Source organism: Triturus cristatus, chromosome 1_2, assembly GCF_964204655.1.
Source record: "Triturus cristatus chromosome 1_2, aTriCri1.1, whole genome shotgun sequence".
NCBI classification, from domain to species: Eukaryota; Metazoa; Chordata; class Amphibia; order Caudata; family Salamandridae; genus Triturus; species Triturus cristatus.
The window spans coordinates 607,487,160-607,508,248 of record NC_140580.1 but is presented as its reverse complement, the minus strand read 5'-3'; the positions used below and the strand labels follow the sequence as shown (position 1 = coordinate 607,508,248).

Here is a 21,089-nt window from a genome sequence, read left to right as displayed (position 1 = left end):
CCCTCTTTCTGGGGTTGGAGCCATAAAATCTACTACGGTCCTGGGAACAAATGGGTGCAGTTAGTTTCTGCTGGCCCCATTTGGCATCACCAAATCAAAAGAAGAAGTGCTAAGGTTGTCATTTGTTTTGTCAGCTGTCACTGTCCCCTTCCCAGATAGCCATCCCCTGTTAAGAATCAGTTGTTGACAACATCCATGCCTTCCTGGAAGCTAAAATCAAGCCATTGTCCTCCGGAAGCAGGATTCTTAACTTACAGCTAGGACTGTGTATTGGGCCCCTGGAGTAGGGCTGAGAGGCAACTTGGTTGTAAAACAGTTTTCTGTCAGGCAACATAAAGCACGCTTTCTTAAATTTGATTTTCCATTAACGTTATCAAAGTCTCCTTTCACTACTGAATTTGATTTCTGGAACCAAGTGAGAAACAACTTTGAAACTCTTCTCTAAAATGTTCTGAAGCAGAGCCATCTGCATGGAAAATGTAGCTTTGCTTTTACAATTAAACAACCTATTCTCAATTGTTAACAGTGAGGGCATACTATTCCTAATATGTAGTATAGCATATTGTTATATATTATGCACCCATTCCTGTGGCTTAACACTTTAGGGGACAAAATATGCTATATAAAAATAGTCTTTGTTACATAACAAAAGCCACATTTCTCTGTCATATATCACTGTAGCGCTTCAAACTGCTGCCCAGTCAGAGCACAATGGTGTTTTCGGAAACCATAGATTTTGTTATATATGTGGGTGGTGTAGCAACATGCTGGAGCCCTTATATGACATTTACCTTCCAGACCACTGTTTCAATCCCTGACCCAAGTTACAGTGGTCTTAATGAAGAGATAAATGTACTAACAGGTTAAAATCCATTTAAAGTTCCATTTTAGAATGAATGAGTACTGTGGTACTAATAGCAGTGTCACTTTGCACAAAGTCCTGTTACCAACAAACATAATGTCCAGAAAAAAGTTGAAAAATCACTGGCAACTTTGCAGAAAAGACAAATTTACTACAGGGAGCATCAGAAAGATTCTCAAATGGGACTGCAGCAGGGCACAAACTTCAACACATAGGATCTTTAATGCAGCCACACTTGGAACAGCATTGTGGGACTACACCAACTGAGAAAAGTTAGCCATTAAATAGAATGTATTCCTAAACTAGCTTCTTGGTTTAACTAACTGTACATCCGCACTACCTCCCCTCGTGGACCTTGGTCACAACTCTGTTGTTGATAAAATTAGTGCTAAACCCCTCGTCAATTGGATGAGAATTTGGATTTGCCAAGCTCTGGAAACCTATAGAGCACCACTGGTTAATCTTTTGGAAAATCCAAGAAGCCATTCCCTGCCTCTCCTTTATTACAAAAGAGCTACACTGCATGATACGTATAGCCTTTGGTTAGATTGCTTTGGTCTAACCATTAATATTATAAAGCAACCTGCAGGACCTACATCGTTAGTCATTTAGGAGCCAGCTGTTGCAATCCAATACGTATAAAATGTTGATTAATCTATATCTTTTTTTGAAAAAATGATTGGGTAGTTGAACCCTTTGCCCATTGGCTCGGACATGAAGAATGCCTGATTAAATCACTTTACTTAAAATCCATTATGGTTCTCTGTCTGTTACTAATATCACTAGATCTTGGGGCAGCTGCTGTATCAATGTAGATATGCTGTACTTTTAAGAGAATAAGACCAAAGTAGACCTCCATTTTTTGTTTAATTTGTCCTGGCTGTTTGGGTCTCTACATCGGCTGCAAGCACCATTTGTTTAGGTCTGCAGAGATAGTGTATTATAGAGAGACATTGCAACACTTGAAATTAACACCTACTCCTCCTGTTTTATATGCTGTCTGGAATTATCCCAAATATTCTTGGAGAATACGTAATAAAATGACGGAATGTCACAAAGGTCCATAGGCAGAAGACAGTTGAGTCATGCAATGGGATTTGTGCAATATTCATAGTACTTTAGTAGTATAGACTGTAGTAATTTCCCTATGCATCAAGATTTTTATTTCTTAGTTACACCATAAATGGGGTGGAGTTATTTATTTCATCCTGGTATAGTTTAGTTGTTGAAAAGTTAACCACTGCCTATTTTATTGTGCACACAGGTAGAAAATGTCTTATCAAAGTGATCCGAGTTATTCTACATTAAATATTATGATTCTACAGTGGAATTTGTAAGAAATGTGTCAGTCTAATCTTGATCATTTTCTAATATACAATGAATAACAATCATGTATTTGCACAAATCTCCCAGTGAATCTTTTAATGGAGACTTCATGAATTGGATAAAAAAAATATATGATTTTTAATCAAAATAAATTACATGTGATTATATAAATAGTTTATACTTTTTCCCCAACATCCTTTATCATTGACATTTTGTGGAAGTAAATACAATAATGAAGTTGAAAAGGGGATCATTTTGGGTATATTGTAGAATTTGGTTCCACCTAACTATTGAAATGTATTCATAACAACTGAATTTTTAATGCTATCTAGAAGAAAAATACGTAGAAAATGAACAATTCTGGATCTTTAACCCAGAACTGTCCCTTATAGGGGAAACATTAAAAGATATAATAATTTATGGTAAAATGAATGATCCAAAATGAAATGTCATTTTAGTGAAAAAATATGGATATTTTATGACCATTCACATTTTAATTACTATAGAGAGGCAAGTGCTGAAAATGCAGGCACCACTGACACTCCTGTCAGTGTTTTAAAGAAATTACCAAAATAAATTGGTAAAACGCTTTGATCAACAGTAATTTCTATTTTTGCCTAAAGTGGTATAATATAAAGAGCATTGTCACTTGTGTAATTGCCAGTACAAAGAGGAGTAACTGATATAACTCCAGTATGTGGTGCTAGCATTGAGTCAGGAATGTGACGGGATTTTGCCACCACATTTGTCATGCTATTTAGTCTTTACCTACCTCTAGAACTGAAGTCAAATTTACTGTTTGAGGGGGCTTTCTGGCACCCCCTGCAAGCTGCATTCCAGGAAACATCCAGGCATTGAGTTATCCAAATATTTAGTTCAGGTTGTAATTTTTACATTCTGCTACTTGTAGTTCTGTTTTCCTTTTTTAAATCCAGGGGGTGCATGAAGCGTGAAAAAACGTAACTTTGATTAAAGTTGTATGTGTTTTTTGGACGAGTCTATGGCACGACCTGCCTTTCAAATGACTTATGAAACGTTTACAATGTTAAGTGGGTCTTCTAATACTGCTGATCCTTACTCTGCCGTTCCTCTGGTCACTAAGTAAGATTCTTACATTGCAGGAAAGATTTCATATTGCTGATCATAACAAGAATGGCAAACTTGGCCAAAGGGAGTTGAAAAAGCTCCAGTACAAGCACCTTCCCAAGGAGCACTGCGCCAAGCCCTTCTTTCAGTAAGTATGTGTTAGAACCCCTTTCAGAGGGCCACGGGGCTACTGGACCCAAACATGTTGGATGAGGCCTTTTACTCCTGATGTCCCAGGCCCGACCTACTATGGATCCCGAGCAGCTGGGTCAAGTACCCCTTCTGCACTTGACTCTCAGTGGTAGCTGTGGTCAAGCAATCAACACTACCTCTGGGATGATGTAGATACAGGTCAGTGAACATGACTCATATCATAAAGTGTGAACAGTACAAACAATAAATCAATGTCCAGTCCAATACTTGCTTGTATATAAAAAAGAAGTATTTTATTTATAACTCTACACATGCAAAGGTAAACGACATTTGAAAGCAATAACACAATCCCCCTTGAGGTCAGGGCTCTAGTAGTAGTTAGGAAAGTTCCTGCTCCATTCAACTTTGTGTAACTTGTTTGAGATTGTTCCCCATTCACTGCTAGCTGCATCCAGAGAAAGCAAACTATTACGCTGTACTCTGGAGTTCTCCCTTAGACTCTTTTAGGAATTAGTCAAAAGAAAGTGTCTATGGTGCTGCAGCACTGTTAGCAGCAAGTACCCTGGGGCCCCAAAGGCCCAGTTCCAGTCTTAACCGCTCTGGCTGTGTTCAGCGGTGCAACGAGGTCCCTCTCCCTGGGTGCTTATAAGTCTGGATCCTGTACGGCGAAGTGAAGCCACTTGCTGTGTACGCAACAGCACCTGGCAGTAATGTCTCTCTGCCAAGCAGCGCTGCCAGGTGTTCCAGTGATTGGAGTTGCTCCCGCTCTGTAAACACAAAGGTAAGTTGCTTTTCACCTTAGAGAGGTAATACTGATGTGAACCTCCGGCTCCCAACCTGAGTTCCAATGAGGGTACGATGTCCTCAGCGGTGTCCTGATGATTCTCAGGGAATCTGTTATGTGTGGCTCTACCCGCTGGTATCAGCAGTGTTCCTTCGGTTTGGACAAGGACCCGAACCCTTGGCCAAAGGGTTACCGTCAATCCCTCTTGGGAAACGGGGTTGCCGTGGTATTCACTATCTGGGCACAGACTCTCCTTATGTGATCACCCTCAATGCGGCAGCCCCTCCTGGCATACGAGCTCGTTGATTACAGCAGTCACAAGTCCTGTGCTCTTGACCCATAATAAGTTCACCATTGACCCCCTCTGGCATATGGGGACACCACAGCACGGCAGTGCCAGCCTGTTGCTTTTTGTTCAGCGCTTCTGGAATGTCTCATAACAAGGCAGCCTTCTGCTGGCAGATGGGACCTTCTCCAGGTATATCGCTCCCTCCACCACTCTCTTCTACCTGACAGGGCACACTGTTCTTGGCAAGCAGACAGGTGATGGTGTGCCAGGCACCAGTGCAGGTTGAACTTGCTGTCTTGGGTGATGCCCCTTCACCCAGCAGTGAGACTAGCAGGCTTTTTCCCCTAATCCTGGTTGCAGGCAGAAGTCTTCTAGAGCTTCCACGCCTCATACAGCCTATCTGGCTGCTTGGCAGATGACAAAGTTCAGGGTCTCCGGCTTACACACTTAAAGTCCTTTTCCAGACACCAAATGCTATTGAGAGCCTGAATCGTTGAAGATTTATGTTGATTGTGAACAGCGTCTCATTTCCTCTCTCCTTCTAAAAGGGCGTATGTCACAGAAGGGAAGACTCTGGTGCTGATTGTCCCACAACACCACTCATGGGAGTGACCAGACTTCACACCTGAATGTCGGCCATTGTGATATGTGCCTCAAAAAGTTATTCCCAGATCCCCAGTACTACTCTTTATGATTCCCTTATCAGCCCCATCTCTCTTCCTGAGATGTGTTCAGAGCCCTTCCTTGTGATCTCAGGAATGCAGCAAAATGGATCGCAGGGTCCTTCATGTAATATACCATTGGAAGTGCATTGGCCCTTAGTGTGTATTAACAGCACACTTACTGCACAGCAGTGTTACTTCCAGTCATTGTACCATTACAGGCACAAATACATTCAGCACACACATTCAATCTGAGCTCACTGTTCAACACTGTAGCCTTTCTGCATTGTATCTGGGTGCTCTATTTTAAAATACACACACTGCCAGCAAACACACTCACTATGTGTGCTGCAAAGCACTTCACCCTTCATGTTTTGTACTTCACACAAGCACACATACACTCAGCACATGCTTTTCTTGCACATGCACTGAACAGGGCTATATCTCTCATTTACTGTTTCCCAACAGGCACAGATCTGTTCAGTACATGAACTAACTATACTTATACTGCATAGTACTGCTGTACCCCTGCACTATACACTTCACAGCCACACATACCACCAGCGCAGAGTCACTACTCCTGCACTTCCACATCTACCTGATGTAGGAGAAGGATGAATTAAGCACACAGCAGCAGAACTTTTAAAACGGTGAATGAGCCTTTAGGCCACACTCCAGTGACACAGGGTAAAACGGTGCTGTTCACTACTATTGATCACTAAATGGTATGCTGCCACCACCACACTTGTGATGCTTAATTCCTGGTGAAGGTGGTAGCCTTACAACCAGTAGCGGCTTGCAGTGGGAGTGCTGCGGGGCAGTGAGGCACTGCCCGCAGCACTCCCACTACGAGCCGCTATTGCTTACAACGCTATGAGACTAGTGCTTTGGGCCCCCTTCTCGGTTCAACCAGACCTCAATCCATGAAACAGGCCTATGTCATGGTGCACACGCATGATCAATGTTCGCCTCTGACAAAATATCAGCATTAGGGTTCCAGACAACAGTACATTTGGGGGTGGCAGGGGTACATGTCTTTACCATGCAGAGGACTTTTCCATCCCAACAATATGAAAGCAATGGCTTCTGCACAAGAGGAGCAGCTGAACTGCATGGCACAACTTTTCACTCCTGTTATATCAAAAGCAGTTCAAAAAAGGGGTGGAGGGACCAGAAGCCATTATTTAAACCAGGTCCTGCACACAAGGCTCCAATTAGCACTGCACATTAAGGGGTCTGCTGTTCCTAACAGGGAGACAAGGGAAAGGGGAGGTCTTTCTTCGTGATGCCCTCACAGACCCCGAAGGATGTCATGCTTCATCACTGGGCTCTGCTCCTCGTCGGGCCAGCGCTGCAATGCCCGACGGGCTCCCGTAAACAGGGCTCTTTGGCAGAGATCTTTTGAAGAAGCTGCGTGGTGCGTGTGAGTATGAGGGCAAGGATAGAGTAGTGCACAGGTAGTGGGTGTTTAAAATAAGTCTGGAGCAGTCCTCTTCAGAAAATATTTATTTATTAAGGTAGTTCCAGCTTAGTTAAAAAATGTGTAGGTGCCCTGCGTGGATGCAATGTTCCTAGAGGACTATCGCAGTGTAATGGGTGAGGTTCTGGACTTTTCTAGAGTCCAGAGGTGTCAGGAAAACAACACCCGAAAGACCCCTGAGTTCCTTCCTGCTTTGGTGCACAAATAAACAGAGACACAGGCTTCTCGATGGTGGCGTCAGAGACCAAGATTTATTTACTGCAGGGACACAGAAGTCGTAGGAACCACACAAAGGCAGAATCTAGGAGACTGTTCAAATTGTATAAAGTGGGTCGCCCCTTAAATACACCAAATGGGTCCTCAGGCAGTGTTGCAAAAATATCTTTCATGCCTAGCCCGGTATCCCAAACAAACAATAAACATATACCAAACGATAATTATTTGTAAGTTTCCAGTGTTCGATCAAGTCTTCATGTCAGTTTTCCATTCTTCGACCGATCCTCCCCATCATAAAAATTGTATCCTCCCCATAGTAAAAGCCCAGAAGGAGAGGAGCGGAGCCAGGTGTGGAAGATTGATAAGTAGGATAAGAGATGCTTGTGGGTCATAAACGGGCATGGCTACTGTCTTCGGCCTCCTAATCGTGATCAGGCCAACGAACACAAGAACCAGTATAGCATGATTGGCCTCAGGCAAGGGAGGTAGCTTCTGCCTAGTCACGCAGCATCAGCTTCCTTGGACTAAAGCTTACGTGTCCTTAACAAGGTGATTCAGCCAGGGTCATTGCTTGTCCATTGACTATGTGAGGGCAAGAAACAAAATGGATGCCGTATCTAAGATGGCTGCCATGAATTTACAACAGAATGCCCTACTTCTCAGTGAATCCATGCTCGGCCCACAGCGAAAACACTGTCACCTACTAAATGGATCATTTACGGTTCACTGGTACCAAAATCGTGTCAGTACTACGATACCGAACACACCGGTTCGGATTGCTACAGAACCTCAGACCGTCCTTTTGCCCTTACATAGGCAATAACTTACTCTAGTCAGAATCCATCTCTATATTCATCAGGTCACTGATATGTTGTTGGAGCATTATTCTATCCCGTGGCGTATCTCCTAAAGCAGGTGGTCTTCTTACGCATGTTGCAGCACAAAGGCCACATAAGGCAGGACCACACTGAACGATGAGACAGCATGAGAGTAAAAATACCAACAAAACACCAATGACTATCAGAACCTTCCATCCCCACGCAGATAACAGATTCCAGAGCCATCCCATCAGTGACCAATCACCTTTGTCTACATGAATAGAGTCAGTGATCTTGTGTAACTTAGAAATGGCCTCATATACTGTTGGCGCATTATTTGGGATAAAGACACAGCAACTCGATTGGATCATCTTACATACTCCACCTTGATCTGCAAGTAATATGTCAAGGACCATACGGTTCTGCAACATCATGAGGCGATCCGCTTGAAGCTCAGCTGTCAGGTTACTAAGGGCACCAGCAGTTTCAGTAATGGTGGATTCAACTACCCGTGTTAGTTGACGCAAGTTCCTACTATTGGCCATGGGCCCCCAGAATGGAAGGAAACCTTTGAAAAAGTCTCCTGCTTCTTGGCCAGCTGTATCTTCCTTGTCGAAGACACCTCTCACAACTCTAGTCTTGTGATAATCCGGTGCAGCAGTGTATGTTTGAGGTAATAGTCGGGCGATATAACATGAGCCTGAAAAGTCAGCAGGCAGCCATGTATATGCTCTGTCTTTGCAGACAAAATAGGTACCCTTAGCAGCTAAGAATGCAGGGGAAGACTGTGATGGAAAAATGTACGTTTCAGTACAGTCACTCTTCCCTAGTCGAGCTTTCGGATTCCTCCCATTCCCTTGTAAACAGACCTGACCTTGGTGGGGTACGACCCAAATCGGAGTCGAGCTTTTACGCTAGTTTTCACCCAAACTAATGCCATACTCCGTAGCATTCCAACCCATATAAACTCGTAACTCATCCTTGGGAATAAACGGAGTGTTATTGACATCTCTAACCATGTCAGTAATTCCCTTTACCAAGGCTGTATTAGCAGAGTTATACCTAGTGGAACGCGGAGGTCGCGGGGGATAGGTCTCTAGAGCATAGGCGAACATGGTCTGGAATGCCCAAAATGATCCATTATAACTAAAGGGCAGAACCAGATAGGGGATACCCTTGTTCATGGTATGTGGTATCAGACCACACACCCAGCAGTTCGTTGTATTTACTACTAGTTGGTGTTGGTGCAAGAGCTGAATGAAAGTGTTATTTATAAACTCAGAGCGTCGAGCTTGCTCGTGTGCAGGAAAAGGGTGAAAAGAATGAAGAGAAACAACAATCGGAGAAACAGAAACATGGGGAGGTACTGTAGATGTGACAGGTGCAAAAATCAATTGGATACCAAAAACGATTCCGCCTACCAAAGTTATCAAAACAATCAGAAAGGTCAGAGCGCATTGCATCATGAAACATTTGCTATGCAAGATTTCATACAGTTTTGTCTTACGAGCATTTATGACGTTAGCTCGTCGCAGTTCAGGAAGCTCCATCTTTTACAACCGTTCGCAACGGATGGTTTGTACCTGTTGAAAAATTGCCTCTGTTTACCCTGGGAGTTCCCAAAATAAACAGAAGAGACCGACCTTGTGTCTGGCCCCCTGCAAGTTAAAACAAGGCACACGTTACGACCCTACGGCAACGGAGATGGCAAGGTGAGAGAACAACAAAAACAAAAGGACAAAAAAATTATAGAGCAAACTTCCTGACTGAATGCAATGTGATAAGATCAAAACCGTTATCACACGGAAAGGTGATTATGCAATGTTATTGGTTCATGGAATGAGAACGTAGGTTATATCTGTACTTTCCGGGCCTTGTCTGATCTTGAAACAGCTGATCTGTAGGTGCAGTAATGTTCAAATCCACAGGTGGCAAATGTTCACTTTGTACAACACTCTGTTCAGGGTTCAAAGGAACAGTTCCTGGTGCAGTATCAGAGTTCTGTGTTTCAGATCGTTTGTCCCTCATGTACTCTGCATCACTGAAGGGGATAAGCCTAGGAACAGGTTCTGTCTCGGATACACCAAATCCCTGTCTAAGCCAGTTGTCGTAGGGGAGTGGGAGAGGCACACGCTTCGTATGGGTAGCGTGCACCCAATTCTTCCTGCCAGCCAGGCGTACAGCAGTTCTTGTGGCCAGGAGCACCTGAAACGGACCCACGAATCTTGGCTGGAGGTTCCGGGTCCATCCAAAGTTCCGCACCACAACCAGATCACCGGGTTTCAATGTGTGACCTGGACTCTCTGGCAGCTTAGGCAAGGATTCAAATACCTGTTAGTGAATAAGACTCAATTTAGCAGTCAGGTCAAAAAGGTAATCAATCAACATTGGATATTCGATCTGTTTGAACTCCTTGGGCCTAGGGACTCCCCAGACATTAGCAGGGCGACCAAACACAATCTCATATGGGCTAAGCCCTACTCGAGAGTGTACAGTCGCTCTGGTGGACAATAAAGCCAAAGGCAGTGCGTCTGGCCAAGATAAACCAGTGGAAGCTTGGATTTTAGCAAGTTTCAGCTTCAAGGTACCATTGTACCCCTCAACCAAACCTGCTGACTGTGGGTGATTTGCACTATGGAATTTTTGCTTAATTCCCAAACCCGTGCACACACTCTGCATAACTTTCCCTACGAACTCACTTCCATTGTCCGACCATACAATCCGTGGCATACCATACCTGGGGAAGTACTCTTTGAGGAGGATTTTGGCAGTGGACATAGCAGTGTTATCCTTTAACGGATACGCTTCAATCCATCTCGAAAAAGCGCAGACTATCACTAGGACATATTTGAGATTATTACATCTGTCCATGTGGATAAAGTCCAACTGAATCACTTCAAAGGTACAAGAAGGGGGAGCAAAGTGACCAGCTGGGGTTGGGGTTCCCTTGCCAGGATTATGCGTCAGGCATACCATGCAATTTTTCACCACTCTCTCCGCGCACTTAGTAATTCCATCGTTCTTCCATACTGGAGCTAACATCTTACAGATCCCTTTCGAACTGATGTGCGCCGCTCCATGCGCCATAGTGACTACCGCAAGTACATACGCATCAGGTAGCATCCAACGCTGATGCTCAGACAAATCAATCCAGCATCCACTCGAATCCATTTTACCCGTTTTCTCCTTCCATGCATTCTTCTCATTTTCAGTTGCTTCATTCTGGATTGCCTTCACACTTTCAATTGTATTCTCACACATTCCTGATTCAGCAATCCATCTTGCAGACGTTGCAACGTACATTCGGCTCATCATGTTCTTGGCCGTCTCTTTGGCGACCTCATCAGCAAACGTATTCCCACGGCCAACATCATCCGTAATCCTCCGGTGAGCACTGCATTTCACAATCGCAACTTCATTCGGTAAGGTCAGAGATTCCAACAGGTCATTGACTAACTGTCCATGTTGGATCTTAGTCCCATGGGACGTGAGAAAACCTCTTTCTTTCCACAAGCGACCAAAACTATGTGCTACGCCGAAGGCATACTGGCTGTCAGTAAACACAGTCACTCTCTTTCCCTCAGCTAAAATACACGCTCTTGTCAATGCAATTAATTCTGCAGCTTGGGCAGAATTCTGACTCACTCTTGCAGTCTCGACAACCGTACTCAAAGTCGTAACTGCATACGCAGCCGTCACATCACCAGTCTGTAGTTTGAAACACGATCCATCGGCATACAAAGTACCATCTGGATCTAGTAACGGAGTATCTTTTAAATCAATCCTACCTTTTGTCTCTTCCTCAGTTCTAAAACAACAGTCATGGGGCTCTGAATTACTCGAATCCTGAGTAGTCGGCAACAGCGTTGCTGGATTCAATATGCTGCATCACTTGATCTGAATGTGACTTGCCAAAAGTATCAGCTCATAGCCTGATAGTCTAGCACTGGTGAGGTGCTGAGTTTTCGTTCGATTCATGAGTGTATCCACAGCATGTGGAACCATGACTACTAACATGTTGTTCATGACCAATCCAGCAGACTGTCGAATAGACACTGCAGCTGCTGCTGTAGCTCTCAAACAACTTGGCAACGCTCTGGCTACCGGATCTAATGTGGATGAGAAATACGCACAGGGTCGCTGTTTGTCACCAAATTGTTGCGTCAAGACACTCAACGCACAACCCTCTCTTTCATGGACATATAGTGTAAACGGCTTACTGTAGTCAGGAGTACCTAACACAGGAGCTGAGCACAACGCATCACGCAATTCCGAGAAGCTCTGTTGACATTCATCAGACCATGGCAAAGGACTCGGAACACCTTTTCCAGTCAGAGCCACCAATGGTTTTGCCATGAGAGAAAAATTTGGGATCCTTTGTCTGCAATATGACGTAATACCCAAAAACGCACGTACTTCTCTCTGTGTGCTTGGTACAGTCATCTGTGAAATTGCTTTGATTCTCTCTGGGGTCAACCTTCTTCCCTCCTTTGACAAAAGATGACCTAAGTAGGTCACTTCTTGGCAACAATAATGTTGTTTAGAAGGTGAAACCTTGTGATGTAAGTCTGATAAATGACGCAGCAAAGAAATTGTAGCTGTTTTGCAAGTTTCCTTGTCGTCAGCGGCCACTAAAAGATCATCTACATATTGGATCAGAGCAACACCAGGTGGAAGTACAAAAGCATCTAATTGACTTTTCAATGCTTGGCTGTAAATTGAAGGGCTTTCGCAATAACCTTGTGGGGCGCGCTTGAATCTGAAACTACGACCACCTAAGGAGAAACCAAAAATATCCCTACTTTCCTCGGCTATCGGAATGCTGAAAAAGGCATTCTTCAAGTCGATCACTGTAAACCATGTAGCTGAGGCAGGAATCAACGTCAATACTGCAGTGATATCTGGGACCACAGGAAACTGTGGAACCACTATTTTATTAACCTCTCTGAGGTCAATCACAAATCTGTAGATTGGAGGTTTGGAAGGGTCAGTGCGTTTCAAAATCGGCAGGACAGGACTATTGCAGACATTTCCTCTAGTTTCTTCTATCACATCTTTCTGTATCAAATCTTGCACGATCAGTAAAAGCGCACGTTCACCTTCATTTGAAATCCGATACTGTGGGATTCGTGGGAATCTAACATTTGCCTTCAGACTCACCACATAAGGGGGAATTTCCAGAAGACCTACATCATTGGGACCAGTCGCCCAAAGATTATCAGGGAGAGAACGCAGCTGCGGTGGGAGCTTATCCATCGACAAGTACATTGGAGAGATGACTCTCTTACCCAACGTGAGCTGTACTCCCGAAGGAGAACAGTACAATGTCGCATGCAGGCGTTTCAACAGATCTAAACCAAGCAGATTCTCATTACAACCGGTCGTCAGAATAAGGGGTGCTTCTAGTTGACATGGCCCCACAGAAATTGACAAAGGACCAGAAACAGGGTTGTGAACAGGGGCGCCTGAGAAACCTACTGAAATGTTCATTGAGCCAGACAAAGGTGCGCCAGGGAGTTTCGCGTGCATAATTGAACTTTTTGCTGCACCAGTATCCAACAGAAACGGTTCAATCACGCCTGATGTAGCTACTGCGACATAAGGTCCACTCTGATCAACTGGAACTGATACTACTCCCTCTCTCTGCCTGTGGCTGTCCTAGTACTCACTTTGCTGAACTTCTTCACTACCTTCATAATAATCCTCGACATGGTATTGGGGAGATCTACCTGATTGTGTAGATTGTACATTTCGCTGATCGAAATAATTAGATGGGCGATCAGCCTGTGGAGGCATAGCACCACGTCCTCTACCTCTAAGAGCTTGCATAGACCCACCACGACCTCTCTGAGCTGGGACACCACTAGTTTGTGAGTGCAGAACTGGACACTCATTCTTATAATGACCCTCCTTTTTACAATAGGCACACTGATTCCATGCTAATTGTTGTCGGGGAAACCCATAGTCAAATCTTTGGGACATCCCTTGCTGGAATTGTGGCTGTTGCTGAAACTGGGGTCGTTGCTGTGAACCTGACTGATTCGAGCGAGGCGGATACGCCTGTTGCAAAAGAACTTTAGTTTTCAAGTCTTTTGTCTTCTTTTCTGACTTTTCCTTCTCTTCTTTTTCTCTATTTTCGTAGTACTGAGCAGTTGCGAGTATCTGTGCTGTCGTCGACACCGCCCATGCACTCTCAGAATCCTTCAACTTGTTACTAAGCTCAGGCAATAAATTAAACACAAACTTGTCGACAAACAACCTCTGACCTCCCTCAGTACTCATATCTTGCCCACTGTGGTCTACGAAGGTCTCTTCAAATCTAGTGAAGAAATCGGAGACGCTTTCGTCCTTCTTTTGCTTGCACGCTGATAATTTATCCCAGTTGACCCGTAACGCTGGCATCAGCGTTTTCATCAAATTGATTATTCTGCCAGGCAAAGCAGCAATCAGAGGCTCAGGTTTAGCACCACCAACTTGTTGTGCATCTGCCGCTATAATAGCTGGCCAATCACCTCCTAAAGCAACTTGGTGATTCTCATGGCGAATTTTGGCCCATATAGGCTGTGGCACTACATTGCCAAATAGCATTTCGATGTCTGCCAAATTCATGACGCACGCTTGAACTGTCTGGGTTAACTCTTTATAATACCCAGGAGGATTCTTACGCGGGTCCGGCAACGCCTGTTTTACTGCTAATACTTCGGCCCGCTTCCAAGGGATATGTATCCACACTCTATGGAAATGTGCTGGAGCAGCTAAAATATTATTAGCCGCATCAGCTTGAACTGCATCGCGCCATATCGGCGGAAATTCCCTCATCGGATACTGACCTTGCTTCTTCCTAGTAATCGGAGAACCATCAGAGTCCCTTGGTGCTCGAAGAGGAGAATCAGACCTGTATGCTAAAATCAGTTCTATCGCTTCCTTTACTTCCGAACCTATTACCATTCCTGCAGCGAACCTTCTCTGAGTATGTATCAAGTCAGCGGGAACGGAATCTAAGTCATCATCATCCCATTCCTCACGCAAAAGGGAACACATCACGTCAAAGACATAACGCTGAGTTGGTTCATTCCATTGCATAAATGTATCTAACACTCTTCGTGCATCATACTTCGCAGCTTTCGTCATCCACCTAAGAGCTGTCAAATCTAATATTCCTCGTTCCTGGGGACCAGGAAGCTGACTACGTCTCTGTGTAGAGTCAGAAACGGGTGTCTTAATTAAAGACCTGTAGAGAGGAGTTAAGATATTAGTTACAGAGTCAGTTATTTTCCGACGAACAGAGAGCGGAGTCAGAATGTCTACAGAGTTCGGGGACAAGGAAGCTGGAGCAGATGAAATTGTAAGGGTAGAAGTAGTAGGTAAAGTAGTTTGCGAAACGTCAGGCAAAGGCGGAATAGGCAACCCAGGTAGAGGGGGTGCCGGAGGAACATTAACCACAGGAAGAATAGGAGCTTGAATCAAAGGAAAAGGAACAACTATTCCAGGCTGACCAGCAGCCGGCTGCACAACAGGTGGTAACTGTGGTGCTGTAATACCCTGTGCATACGGTGGAGGTGATCTCAATAGGTAAGACAACAGGGGATCCTTTTCACAGTCCTCTATTGGCTTAGCAGGATACGATGGCAAGGCGGGGTAGCACTTATCAATCGCCAAATTATGTTCTCTATTCGCTACCTCTATCGCTTTTTCAGTTTCGTTGACGTACAACTGCTTAGCAGACTGCATTAAAGTCAACCCTTTCTCTTTCTGTTCCTTCTTCATTTTTCTAATTTCTCTCTGTCTAGCTTCTTTACGCCAAAAGCGAAAAGAATCGAACATTGCCGGCCGGGCTTTCTTTTTAAACAGCTTCACTTCTAGATTGTCTAGAATTGTAGTTTCGAAGCTACCATGTGGTGGCCAACTAAGGACACCATCTTTCCTGGTGTAACGGACCCACACTCCATTATAAGTGATAGGACCCACACCATGTTTACAATAGAGCTCATATGTAGGAGTTCCGATCGGAGGAACCGGACACGAGTCCTCCAACCGGGAATCCCTGTTGCAACTTAACCAGGACAGGAAACAATTACTACGGCTAGTCATTACAAACTAAAGACAAATTCTAACCAAAAATGCGCAAAGAACTTAGGCCAACAAATGAACCAATACCAAACCAAAGATTATCTTAACAAGAGCAACCAATGATAATCTACAAATCCAAAACGAGAGCACAAGGATTATCCGAACAAGAGCAACCAGTGATAAATCCTTACAAGAGTAACTAAGAGCAATCAAACTGGGCGCGACCCACTTAATACTTAACTAAAATGTCAGAGACGTCACCAAGGAGAACCCGCCTACGTCTCGCCGTACTAAGGTCTGCACCTCGGGTCCAAGACAGGGCGACAGTCAGGGCAGCGGTCCTCTGTAGCCGTCTGGGAGCGGGAACCTTCGTGGAAGAGATCGTCGGGCCACTTTTACGACATACAGGGATCGATGAAGCGGGGTACCCCCCTCCGGAATCTTCACACGAAGCTCCTCGAAATCTTCAGGCTTTGGACCGGTACCGGTTGACGTCGCCCCACGCTCGGCGCCAATTGAGGTTCAGGACTTTTCTAGAGTCCAGAGGTGTCAGGGAAACAACACCCGAACGACCCCTGAGTTCCTTCCTGCCTTGGTGCACAAATAAACAGAGACACGGGTTTCTCGATGGTGGCGTCAGAGACCAAGATTTATTTACTGCAGGGACACAGAAGTCGTAGGAACCACACAAAGGCAGAATCTAGGAGACTGTTCAAATTGTATAAAGTGGGTCGCCCCTTAAATACACCAAATGGGTCCTCAGGCAGTGTTGCAAAAATATCTTTCATGCCTAGCCCGGTATCCCAAACAAACAATAAACATATACCAAACGATAATTATTTGTAAGTTTCCAGTGTTCGATCAAGTCTTCATGTCAGTTTTCCATTCTTCGACCGATCCTCCCCATCATAAAAATTGTATCCTCCCCATAGTAAAAGCCCAGAAGGAGAGGAGCAGAGCCAGGTGTGGAAGATTGATAAGTAGGATAAGAGATGCTTGTGGGTCATAAACGGGCATGGCTACTGTCTTCGGCCTCCTAATCGTGATCAGGCAAACGAACACAAGAACCAGTATAGCATGATTGGCCTCAGGCAAGGGAGGTAGCTTCTGCCTAGTCACGCAGCATCAGCTTCCTTGGACTAAAGCTTACGTGTCCTTAACAAGGTGATTCAGCCAGGGTCATTGCTTGTCCATTGACTATGTGAGGGCAAGAAACAAAATGGATGCTGTATCTAAGATGGCTGCCATGAATTTACAACAGAATGCCCTACTTCTCAGTGAATCCATGCTCGGCCCACAGCGAAAACACTGTCACCTACTAAATGGATCATTTACGGTTCACTGGTACCAAAATCGTGTCAGTACTACGATACCGAACACACGGGTTCGGATTGCTACAGAACCTCATGGGTCGACATGTTCCATGCCTTTTTTGCCCCTAAGGAGTCATGTGGCACTTCATCAGGATCTAAGCGAGTCAATGGTGCACTACTAAAGGTCTGGTTCCCTAGATATGGTATGGTATACTGACACAATAGAGTGAAACCCTAGTAGACTTATACTGGGCTGGTGTAGACCTACAAAGGAAGGGAAAGGGGGGAGAAAAAACATACAACAACAATGGAACGTTTAAAACCCAGACAGACGGAGTAAAACTCTTAGGAACTATAAAAATAGTAAAACTTCTTAATCAGCTAAGCTGTAGCTAGCCAATAGCATGCGTGAAAGGTGCAATACCCATTGCTGTATGTTCGTGACATAAAAGTTATTTGAACACAGTGTCAATGTGGTACCAAGATTTAACAGGTGACTGGATAACGTACCCCATGCAGTAATTGATACTACCCAATTTTCGGTATCGGTAGTGCATGTAAGACTCCTTATAAACACGGGAGGGTTCTTACTCCAACCGTCATAATATACTCAGGTAGTAGCGAGTGCGTACAAGCTCACATCATGCTGTAATGGCTGTCACTGGGTGGTGTTTCCAGCCCACAAACGGCATGAGATATGGTGTTTATATCAAGGTTAATAGTGCCGTAGGTCATGCTCTACCTTAGAAGGGCATATCAGGAGGAGAGCTCAAAGTAAGGGACATAGTCGGTCTGGCGTGCATGCAACACGGCGCTCTTGGTGCGGACGGAACGTCATGAGCCGCAAGGTAAACAAACGTAGTTAGAAGACACACACACGCTGCAAGCATTCAAAAGATTACGTGGTAATGGAGAAAGCCACTGCATGGCGTACAAAAAGGCAGGAGTCGAGAGAAGTTCTCGCTCATAACTACTCACCCCCAGTATGGAGGTCTACAGCCTTACGGGGGAGTTCAGAGCACGTTGTTGCTCTGATGCTGTAACAAGAAGGGGTACTAAGATTAAGAACCAAGCCGATTGCAAATCTTACCGGTGTTTCCAATGCGGAGGTAAAGTACTCACGGCTGGGTGGCAGGCAACTAGGACGAATCCTACCCTTGCTCATGGTCCCGTTCCGTCTGCGTCCGGATCTGGTGTTTTTGTGCTTGGGAGTGCGTGAAGGGCCGCGTCCAAGAGCTAGAGGGCTAACCTATACTGCCATCTTGGAGGGAAGGAATTCAATGTAACTTTATAGAGTGACGCTAGGTGTATTCAAGGGTTAGTAAAGGATGGTGGTGGGTCCGTTGTGTGAGCCTGTTGGGGCTTCGATTGAAGGAAGTCATATGTGATTAATGATATGTGTAAATACCTCATGTAGAAATGTACCCTCAGTCACAGTGTGCTACTGCTAGCATGGGGTGTCTGTTCTCAGTGAGTAAAAAGCATGTGTCAGCCAACAAAGTCGGATTTAGCTGTCCAATAGTTTTGGTAAGGAAATCAAAATAAAGGTTCTGTATCAAGGGAAGGGTGTCACATGATAGGCATGGGTGAAGATTTGGGTCGGGAAGACTTTGTTGAACATAAAAGGTAGGGAGAAAATGCTCAGATTTTGCATTATTGTTTCTGTCTGGCGATACTCAGGTTATGTCGAGGATAACGCCCGAGTTGTTGACATATTGTCAAGTAGGTTAGATTCGCACACAATAGAGATGGGTGAAGTAGGTGATGTAATTACCATGTGTGTAGATAGTTCCAGACGTGTGCTATGGAAACTAGATGTTTGTGGTAGGTAGCGCACGTAGGTTAGGGGTAGTCATGGTTCTACTTAGTGGACAATGAAGCAATGCCCTTAACGGTTAAGTTCTGCCCAAGGGATGTGTTAGAAATGGGAGCCTCTAGTTGGCAGCGGCTTGCGCCGGTGTCAAATAGTGACCCTTCTTCCTAAGTCAGAGTAAGGGGGCTACACCCTTTGATAACCCCTGCTCAACACTGTGGTAACGTAGCACGAGCAGACAGGCCTATCTCAGAGGCAGTATGTGAAGCATTTATGACCATACACAATAACGCTGGAAAGACGCTACAAAACGGACACCACAAGCAAGTATAGAAAAATAGTTATCTTTATATAGGTTAAGCACAAAACGGAGAAATGCTCAAAGAACCACAATGCACATAATTACAGATTCATTCAGGGCGATGGAAGCACTTGTGCATGTGGGTGGAACGGGCTTAGTTCGAGATCAGGGCCTAAGCGGCCCGGTTATGCACAATGTACCTGGGATATAAAGGGGGGCACAGCGCACAGCTTCACGGGGAAGGAGCGGATTGACAGGCGGACTCTCAGCGGCTACAGCTCCTCGGCCCTAGCAGTCTGCGGCGTGCACTCACGCTAATCCTAGGACGGGGTTAGAAGGCGGCGCCCAGCGGCACACACAGAAGATGGCAAGGTTCATGACTTAGGGGCTAGCGTGGGCGATCAGCGGCACAGCTCTTTAGCTGAAGCAACCCGCGATAGCAATAGTGATGGTTTCTGTAGTAAAACAAAGGTGGGCACTCAGTGGCACAGCTCCTCAAAATAGCGATAGTACTGATTCTCGTAGTATCCTCGTGGTAGGACCAAAGCGGGCACTCAGCGGCACAACTCTTCAGCGGCAGTGGCCCACACTAGCGACAGCAATAGTTTTCGTGGCAAGGCCAAGGCGGGCACTCAGCAGCACAGCTTCTCAGCTGCAGCGGCCCACAATGGCGATAGCAATGGTTTTCGTAGCAAGGCAGATGCGGGCACTCAGCTGGCCCAAAACGGCGACAGCAATAGATTCCGTAGCAAGGCAAAGGCGGGCACTCAGCGGCACAGCTCTTCTGCTGTAGCGGCTCGCAATGGCGACAACAATGGATTCCGTAGCAAGGCAAAGGAAGGCACTCAGCGGCACAGCTCTTCTGCTGTAGCGGCCCGCAATGGCGATAGCAATAGTTTCCGTAACAAGTCAAATGCGGGCACTCAGCGGCACAGCTCCTCAGCTGCGGCGGCCCACAATGCTGATAGCAATACTTTTCGTAGCAAGTCAAATGCGGGCACTCAGCGGCACAGCTCCTCAGCTGCAGCGGCCCACAATGGCGATAGCAATAGTTTCTGTAGCAAGTCAAATGCGGGCACTCAGCGGCACAGCTCCTCAGCTGCAGCGGCCCACAATGGCGATAGCAATAGTTTCCGTAGCAAGTCAAATGCGGCGTTCCCCACAGTAGAACTAGAGACCCTGGATTTCTCAACAGAGGCCTTACCTGCAAGTAGGATTCCCTTCAAGAGGAATCCGGGCTGCTGACGAATGAAGTCTAATGTCCATGAGACTTCGGCAGGAGGCAAGCTCAAATCAGGCCCTTGGGTAGTTGTTTCAGTAGATGGATGAAAGTTTCAAAGTCCTTTCCCTCTTGTTACGCGGACACAGGTTTGTCTTCGCATCACGAAGTAACACACCTCGAAGGGGTTTCAGCTCAGATCTTTATACCCCAAAAGTCTTTGTTCTAGAGAAAGTCACAAATCACTTGACCCGGCCAGAACCAGTTTGGTGTCGACTTGGGTCACTTTATTTACGAGGCGGCATCCTCCCTTTCAGGGAGAGGGGGCCCACCATCAGACGCCCAGTGGAAGGTGGAACCATCATTCACCTTGCCAGGCACAGCCCTGCTCAGATCAAAGGGGTCACCCCTCCCCATACTTCAACGGCAGATTCCTCCATTCGACCCAGGTCGGTCTCAGCCTGCCCTGGCCCTCTAAACCAGATGGCCAATACACATACCAAGAAAACACACACGAAGGTTTAGACAAAAAGATTCCTGCTTTCAAAAAGCAGTAGTTGCACACTCAGAATATAAAGACAATCACCACTACCAGATGCACGCTAATATTTGAAGCTCAAGCATACCAAATTCGACTTTCCTAACAGGTTTCTTGGCACTACTAAGACGATACTAGTTCATACAGTTAATTTATAAT

General features: G+C 45.3%; 1 protein-coding gene across 1 annotated transcript in view; it reads left to right on the top strand.

Moving 5' to 3' along the window:
• Positions 1 to 21,089, top strand: part of LOC146867724 (SPARC-like) — a 641,752-nt gene that overhangs the window by 429,955 nt on the left and 190,708 nt on the right. Inside the window, exon 7 of the mRNA XM_085615045.1 lies at positions 3,310 to 3,422. Within this exon, the coding sequence (XP_085471171.1) occupies positions 3,310 to 3,422 (113 nt within the window). The remainder of the gene's footprint in view (positions 1 to 3,309; positions 3,423 to 21,089) is intronic.